At 35.6% G+C, this 9,255-nt stretch overlaps 1 protein-coding gene across 1 annotated transcript; it reads right to left on the bottom strand.

Moving 5' to 3' along the window:
- Positions 1-737: 737 nt before the first annotated feature.
- On the bottom strand, positions 738-2,064 carry LOC108377780 (uncharacterized). The gene is made up of 2 exons (XM_017634052.1): positions 1,024-2,064; positions 738-950 (listed from the first exon to the last, which is right to left on the bottom strand). The coding sequence occupies exons 1-2, from the start codon at positions 1,516-1,518 to the stop codon at positions 741-743; spliced, it is 705 nt and encodes a 234-aa protein (XP_017489541.1). The 5' UTR covers positions 1,519-2,064; the 3' UTR covers positions 738-740.
- Positions 2,065-9,255: the final 7,191 nt, after the last annotated feature.

The raw sequence follows: 9,255 nt of genomic DNA, 5'->3' as shown, positions 1-9,255 counted from the left end.
ATCTATTTTTTCTCTTAAGAAATTTATTTAGTCAGAACATATGTAAATGAAAAAATTAATTTAAGTGAGTTATAGAAAAGAAACTAAAAAAAATTATTGTTTGAAGTCTTTTTTACTTTCAAGTCTGGGCAATTTCGCACGGCTCTCTAATGTCGTCGCCATAACAGCCTCTACATTTTCCGGTATAACCCGTTTGGAAATGCTAGCTAGCAAGTGAACATGTCGTTCCGTTCCTTGTATGTGTGATGGAATTTTTGGATCATTAAACGGTGGATCATCTTGATTTAAATATTCTTTCAATGTATCGTACGGAATGCTTCGCGTGAATGGTGGTTCAAATACGATATTTATATCATTCAAATTGATCATTTCCGTATAACTTGTGCAATTAAAGTTTATATCTGGTTTTTTATAAACTCTAAGTTCCATTGGCTCGTCAACATCGGTTCGATAGCGTAGAATTTTCTTGATGGCACAGTCGCGCTTTTCTCTGCTATCATCAAACAACATTGATAACAAGATATTTTCCGAATGCGCATAATATGAATTATCTTTAATTACTTGATTGACAATTTTGCGTAAACGAGGTTCTAGAAATCGTGACCAACCAATGAACTTGAAAAATAATGCACTGCCGTACACGACAGAGCTGTAATACTTGATATTGAAGTACATTGGCACATAACATTTAATTATAAATTCAACCAGAATCCTTAAATTTGCATCTGAATTTTCCGTTGTCACATATAATCGCAATAATCTAGCGGCCTTGGTGAGCCACCGAGAATGTACAATTTTCCCTGTTTGATGGTAGCCAGATCCACCGGAACCACGCCGCTAGAAATTGCATGGGCCATGTCGTATAAGTACTTCGAATCGGTGGAAAATTCAATTTTTTCTGGAGCAGGGGGCATATTTTGCAACTCAATTTTCTGGAAGCCGTCCACCACCTGAAAATATATAATAATAAAATAATTAAAACTGGTTGACAATTATAATAAATGAGTGATAGCAATAACTTACCGGAAGAGTTTCACAAGTTTCGATTTGACGACTCAGTTTTCCGGTTGCCGATCTTGGTCCAGTGCTGGTTGATTTATCCAAAGCTTCAAACAAATGCCGAAACGGAAGTTCGTTGAAGTGTAGAAGGCAAACGAACCAATGCAATGGTCTTTTTAACAGCAATTCGAATCGTCGTATAATTCCACCGTATGGGCCAGTGTTTGTTGGCTCACCGTCAGTGCATATTCCAATTAATGCATCCAGTGATATATTTTTATCGTTGAAAAAACCATTTAATTTGGTTGTTTTGTATTCAGCGGTTTCATGTTCCAGTCTTACGTAACCAATCAATTCAGAATTGGGTTCTCTCAAAATAACAAGATGAGGTTCTTTTACCATCCTAGTATGATACTTCTCATCAATTTTATCTATCGTTAAAGTATCATCATTTCTGCCATCGAATGAAAACGCTAACAAATTGGAATCATCCGTTTGCGAAGCACTTCTTGTCTGCATTTCTCTTTTTCTCTGCGAACTTTCGATTTATCCATGATGAGAGGTTTCCCATGCTTATCTTTAATTTTAAAATCTTGCAAAAGAGCGGTTCCCAATGCTGATGCTACTCTGTCAGGCACACCAAATCTGTCACATACCAAGGCAAAGTTAAAACAATCGTATCTCTCTGTGTATTGTGAACTTGTGCTTCTATCCATATCTTCTTGAACCGGTGGCGGTGCGTATGTTGAATCATCGGGATCTTGGTATGTTGGCATTGATGACATAGACGTTGCTCCTTGCTCTTCAGTTTCCATCACAAATGCATCCATTGTTAGTCTTCTCTGATTATGTTGATCGTGCATGAACTCTTTGAGGCGTTCGGGAACCCAGCCGTATGCACATGGAGCTGCCTTCAAATCGCATTTACATGTTCCAATGTAAAAAATTGTTTCCAGAGATTTTACATACTCTGTAAATTGTTGGGTGTTGTTTCTTCTCTTGATTTGCTCTTGATACTTGTCAAGCAATTTATTCAATTTATTAAATACACATTTTTTCATCCAAGTTTTTCCCAAATTCCAATCAGCTTATCTTGTACTTGAATAGTGAATGATTTATGGGAAAACTTTTTTTGTTCTGTTTTAGCACGTTCGCTTAAGTAAAAATAATATCTCAAGATATCCAGATGGGTTGGTAAATTAAGATCAGTTAAATCAGTAGACACACCAAAAACAGTAACATCATGCTTGGGTATATGACTCATTGGGTTTTCGATAGTTGTTGATGTAGTTGCTTCATCGTGCGGTGTAGAGGATGGTGGATTCATTGTAAACTTTTTGATTTGGAATGGTCACTTCACTTATTATTAATATTTTTGAAATATTTTTTTATCTGAAATTAGTACTTCACACTTTGAGTTCTTCACAACGACTTAATGCATTCACAAAAACTGTTGCGTTATATATGGTCTACGAGACGAGGTAATAAGAATGAAATGGTAATTTCAATTCTACCTACTGTGTCTTGTGGTGGCTTAAAAAAAACAACACAAGCAATTTTACGATCTGCAATTGTGTCACAGTAATACCTTCATTGTTTAAAAGGGTTGCGGTGCATTCCAGTGATACCTTAATTGTTAAAATGGTTGCAAAAAACGCGCATTTCTTAAGAAGGTGCCCTAAAATACCCACAAAAAGGGATTGTAAAAACAACCTTCATTTCTTAAGTAGGTGCTATAAAAAAACTAGACAGTAAGTTTACGACATGCAGCTGTGTCTTAAAAAACGCACACAAGCAATTTTCCGATTTGCAGTTGTGTCACAGTGATACCTTCATTTTTTAAAAAGGTTGAATAAAAAACCCACACAACTGTGTTTACGACATGCAAATGCATCACAGTGATGCCTTGGTTTTAAAAGGGTTGTAAAAACGCTAATTTCTAATAACTTTTTTTTTAATTTCTTTTCTATTACTAAGTTAAATTCATTTTTTCATTTACATATGTTCTGACTAAATAAATTTCTAAAGAGAAAAATAAACTCCAAAAAGAAAAAACATAGGCATTTCGCTGATTTTTTCATGTAAAGTGCAAAACCGGCGATTTTTTGAAATGTTTGTATGGTGAACCCCCAGGGGGGTTCCAGAAGGTGTGCTATGGCATCGGTGGGTCGGGCCTCCAAAGTTAGTGGGGGTCGGTCATACATTTGGACTCGATTGGAGCACTCTAAATGGGTCAAAGTGGGATTTTTCAAAATTTGCCCCTACCCAAAAGTTCGACCCTAATTGGGGGACATCAGAATTCGTTTTAGAGGTATGGTTCCTTCGGCAAAGTTTCTTATTTTGATCCCTAGAATATGATTTTCACAGAGCAATGGACGATTTTTTTGCCTCCCNGTTTGCCTCCCCACAAACCGACCCGGCCTAGTATACATACATATGTATAGCATGTACTTACGGCCGCCGCCGTAGCAGAGTGATTATACAGTGAAACCAGCTTAAGTATCACCCCACTTAAGTGTCTAACCCGCTTAAGTAACCTACATTTTTGGACACCATGAATTTTTTAATGTATTCTGAAGAAAATCCCTCTCTTAAGTACCTCCCCGCTTAAGTAACCAACCCGCCTTAGTACCTCAATTTTTCATGCCCCATTTACAATTTTACTTATAATTTTCCCCTTTTAAGTGCTCTTTTAAAATTCCTTAAAATATTTATGTATTTTGAAATTCAGTAGCAGCGCCACACACCTTCGGTAAAAAAATTCTAAAAAATCAACGGTAACTTTTAGCCACTTGAAACTTGCACATTATTACACTAAAATTGAATGGGCTAAAAAACTGTATACTCAAAAAACACTTCTGAGAAAAAAGTTTGAAATTATGATGATTTTTGTTTTAAGTGTTCTACAAAATCTTAAGCTTAGGATTATATGGTATTTGTTAGGGAATGAACTGCATTTTAATTGATTGAAAAATCTTAAAAATTAATAAATAAACATAAGTGGCAAACAATATTATTGTGAATTTGGTACAAAATGATATGTCCAACTTTGACTTTTTAAACAATTTAATTCTTGTAAAAATGATATACCATTGCACTAAATATTTTTTTTAAATAAAGTTTTTCTTTACATTTTTATGTATTTACATAATACTACGATTTTGGTTTTAAACTATGTATACTTCATTAAATGTTGTTGTTCAAGTATTTATGTAAGTTAACAAGAAGATGTAACTACATCAGTAATTATGTCCGCTAAGTACCCGCATCGAGGTACTTAAGCGGGTTCTTTTAAGTACCCAACCCGCCTAAGTACCTTAAAAAGCTGAAATGTTTCGTGAGGTACTTAAGCGGGTTTTACTGTATGTGCGTACTTCCACTCCATGGGACCATGGTTAGATCCCTGGTCAGATCATAATCCACAATAGCAGTCGTCCTTCGGCACGCAATGGCAAACCCTCGAGTGTACTTCTGCCTTGAAAACTCTTCTTATAAAATCATTTGGCGTTAGGAGTCAGCCTTAAATATGTAGGTGTCTCCATTTGTGTCACAACAACAAAATTCATGCCTCAAGTTTGAGGAGAAGCTCGGCCAAACACGTAGAAAAATATTTTAGCAGCAAATATTTATTTGTTTACTTGTTTTAAGGTAGATGGTAAATCCTGAAAAAATGGATGTGGTTAGAAATACTTTTGAATTTTCATCCGTAGACATAATCTGCGTTTCTGAGACCTGGTTCAAAACTGATATTAGTGACTCCCACTATGATATTAAAAATTATAAACTTTTCCGATCTGACAGAAATGGAAAAAAGGGTGGGGGGTAGCGATATATTGTAAAAAATACTTGAATACGAAGCTGATTTCTCAATCAATCGATGGTAATACTGAATACTTGCTTGTTGAGCTGTCCAACTCTGTATGTAAAGTACTTTTGTCATGTGTTTACAATCCTAATAAATGTTGTAGCGTTTGTGATTATTTTGATGTTCTGTCCCCTCTAGCGGTTGTTTATGAAAATATTATTGTTTGTGGAGACTTCAATGTTAATTTGCATAGCCAAGATTCCTACAGTTCTCGATTAGGAGATGTCGTCGCTATTGTTGGATTATCGTTTGTTAATACATCTCTACGCGGCCGCTGTGGTGTAGTGGTAAGCAGTGCGCGCTTTCACTCCGCAGCGCCTCGGTTCAAGCCCTGGTCAAAGCAACATCGCAAAAAAATTTTGAAAAAAGGTTTTTTCTCAACAGCGGTCGCCCCTCGGCAGGCAATGGCAAACCTCCGAGTGTATTTGTGCCATGAAAAACAGCTTCTCATAAAAATACAATCGCCGTTCGGAGTCGGCGTAAAACTGTAGGTCCCTCCACTTTGTGTGACAACATCAAGGCGCACGCCACAAATCGGAGGAGAAGCTCGCCCAAACACTAACATGTGTGTAAGCGCCAATCTATTATTATTAATACATCTCTACCTACAAGATATGGAAATAACTGTTGTCCAAGTCTGCTTGATTATTTTATTGTGTCTGACCCTCAAAGTGTGCTAAAATTTGATCAGCTGTCCTTTATATCAGACTATGATCTCATTTTCTGTTCTTTTGATTTGAATCTTACTTCTGACCGTACTAACTTAGTAAACAGCCATATCTCATTTGACTACCGTTTTCTAAACGTTGATAATCTCTTAACTGACCTCTCACACATTAATTGGTCTATGCGCTGGGGACTTTGCACAGTGAATGAGAAGCTTGCCTTTTTGAATGACAACGTTCTGAGTGCTCTTAGAGCTCATGGCCCGCTACGCACTTTTGAGAACAGATCCTCATCGTGCCCTTGGTTCAACTCTGCGGTCCAAACTATGATCAGAAAGCGTAATAAGGCTTATTCTCGGTGGAAAAAGAACCGTTCAGATGCAAATTGGTCTGCATTTAAGGCAGTTAGGAATGAAGCCACTTCAGTAATTAAACGTGAAAAGCGCAGGTTCTTTGGAAAAAAGTTGGATCCCTCACTCCCCAATAATGTCCTGTGGCGAAACCTAAAAAATCTCCGCGTACATGTCAATAACAGGTCAACAAATAATTAGCGTCAGACAAATACCCACTACCTAGAATCGATGATATTCTCGATCAATTGGGTCGTGCCAAATATTTTTCCTGTCTGGATTTAATCTCTGGCTTTCATCAAATAGAATTAGAGGAGAATTCAAGAAACATAACGTCTTTCTCATCCGATCAAGGATCATTTAGATTCAAGCGATTACCATTTGGATTAAAAATTGCACCCAACTCATTCCAACGAATGATGAATATTGCATTTTCCGGCCTTAAGCCGAATAAAACCTTCATTTATATGGATGACTTAATAGTTGTAGGCTGCTCGGAAAATCACATGCTCAAGAATTTAAAATCAGTTTTTGATGTTTGTAGAGCCACAAATCTTAAACTTCACCCAGATAAATGCAAATTCTTTGACTCCCAAGTAACATTTCTGGGACACAAATGCACAGATCAAGGAATCTTGCCAGACGAATCAAAATTCGACAAAATTCTTACCTACCCAAAACCAACAAATGCTGATGAATGCAAAAGATTTGTAGCATTCATTAATTACTATAGAAGATTCATACCGAATTTTTCTATTCATGCAACACATATTACCAAATTAACGAGAAAGAAAACTCCATTCATCTGGACAACCGATTGTGATAATGCATTTGAATACCTCAAAAATTCTTTATTATCACCTAACATACTTCAATATCCCGATTTTGAAAAACCTTTCTGTATAACCACCGATGCAAGCAAAATAGCTTGTGGTGCCGTATTGAGTCAGGATTATAATGGTACACAATTACCTATTGCCTTCGCGTCAAAAACATTCACTAAAGGGGAAGCCAACAAGTCAGTTATAGAGCAAGAACTTACGGCAATCCATTGGGCCATAAATTTTTTCAAGCCGTACATTTATGGTACTAAATTTTTAATAAAAAGTGATCACAAGCCGCTAACATACCTCTTTGCACTAAAGAATCCTTCCTCCAAATTAACAAGAATAAGGCTCGACCTCGAGGAATTCGATTTTGAAATTGAATATATTAAAGGTAAGGACAATTGCGGCGCGGATGCTCTATCTCGCATTGATTTTGGGCAAATTAAGCGACTCAAAGAAGAAAACTCTGCCATAATACAAGTAATCACAAGGTCCAAATCCAAGGATACACCCCCTAACACCAAAACCACGGAAAAAGAAAAAGACAACATACAACACGTATACAATACTATTACAAATCATGAAGTGAAAAAATTACCTCGCCTAACACTTAGGTGCACAACTAATGGAAAATTAAAAGAATCCTCGAAATTATTATTACTCCATGGAAAGAAAGAAATATTTAAATATGATGCTAAAGATATTATTGCTTATGAGAAAATTGCGCTAGAGCAATTCTTTCTCAAACTTGAAAAAGCAGTTGGTAATAATAACTTTACAGGCATAAAGATAGCTATCAATGACAATTTGTTTAAACATATAGATATAGAGGAATTCAAAAATGTAGGCAATAAAACTTTAAAGAAGGTAATAATTGGAATAACACCACAAATAACCAAAATAACTTCACAAACGCAAAAAGTAGAAATTCTGAAAAAATATCATGATGACCCTGTATTTGGAGGCCACCCAGGTGTCACACGATTGTTATCAAAAATTAGACGACAGTATACATGGAAAAACATGGCTTCAGACGTGAAGTCTTATGTTAAAAATTGTGAAAGCTGTAATAAAAACAAATCTGGTAAAAATAAAATAGAACCTTTAGTCATAACAGACACACCAGCAACCGCTTTTGACATCGTTCAAATCGATACTGTAGGCCCTCTTCCCAGATCATTCAACGGGAACGAATACGCCCTTACAATAATTTGCGATTTATCAAAGTTTCTCATAACTGTAGCAATACCTAGCAAAGCAGCTAATATAGTAGCCAAAGCTATAGTAGAAAACTGCATTTTAGTTCACGGACCCATTAAACGCATACTAACAGATATGGGTACCGAATACAAGAATCAACTTTTCGAAGAAATATGTAAACTACTGAAGATAGAAAATAAAACAAGCACTCCATATCACCACCAAACACTAGGTACGGTAGAACGTTCACACAGAACATTTAATGAATACATAAGGTCCTATATTTCAATAAATAAACTAGACTGGGACCACTGGCTCAAATATTTCACGTATTGCTATAATACGACGCCCTCAACAACCCATGGTTATACACCATTTGAGCTAGTTTACGGTAAAACTACTACACCTTACGACTTCACATTAAACGGTAAAGTTGATCCAATATACAATATAGATTACTACAAATCAGAGTTAAAACTCAAACTACAGACTGCTCAAAAACGAGCGACAGATTTACTAGAGAAAGCAAAAGTGAAAACAAAGGAAAATTACGATAAAAAAGCAAATCCACAAAGTATTCTAGCAAACAACATGGTCTACCTAAAGGATGAAACCGGCCACAAGCTGGACGGCATCTTTAAAGGCCCATATAAAGTTATAGAAACAGACACTCAGGGTAATTGCAAAATCGATATGAACTCAAAAACAACCATTGTGCATAAAAACAGATTAAAATTAGCATAATAAAATTTTAAAACGTATTTTAAGACTATCCTGGCCAGGACTAACACATAAATACATAGATTAAAATTATAAATTGTTAAAGGCAAATACATAAATATTATATATATATACATTATGTACAATTAAAAAGAAAAAAAGTAAAAAAATAAAAAAATAAATAAACAAAAAAACCTAAATATACAAACACATAAAATTCACAAATACAAACTATGTAAATGTTCCAAATTCAATCTTTTACAATAAGGTCAAAATATAAATAAGTATACCTAAGAAAACAAAAATCTTTTTACAAACTACACAATAAAATACATTTGGCACCCCGAACAAAATTCCATTGTACAGCATGATCATTCAAATCGTCTCTATTTGTATGATCACGCTTTCCAAACGGGGAAGGTGTAGTGACTTTCGTCAAAAGTAGGTAAACGTGGAAACAATAACCAAACGATAAGCCAAACAGACATATGACCGTTCTGGGGTCATAAACCCTTTAACGTTCATTCTTTTATTGCATTTCACTGCAGCGTATGCGATGACATATGATCACAAGACAAATCCAAGTGGAAGGTCCAAAAGCAATTGAAACCAAAATAGTTTGACACATT

Source organism: Rhagoletis zephyria, unplaced genomic scaffold (genome assembly GCF_001687245.7).
Source record: "Rhagoletis zephyria isolate East Lansing unplaced genomic scaffold, Rhagoletis_zephyria_1.1 Rzeph_scaffold_12694, whole genome shotgun sequence".
Classification (NCBI taxonomy): Eukaryota; Metazoa; Arthropoda; class Insecta; order Diptera; family Tephritidae; genus Rhagoletis; species Rhagoletis zephyria.
Note: the sequence above shows the minus strand (reverse complement) of the source record. Positions and strands in the feature narration are given on the sequence as shown.

Bases quoted from the DNA above. Each gene is read 5' to 3' on its own strand.
- LOC108377780 (XM_017634052.1), bottom strand. From the start codon at position 1,518: ATGCAGACAAGAAGTGCTTCGCAAACGGATGATTCCAATTTGTTAGCG. The intron at 951-1,023 runs GTAAGTTATTGC...ATATATTTTCAG, and splicing joins AAACTTGTGAAACTCTTCCG to GTGGTGGACGGCTTCCAGAA.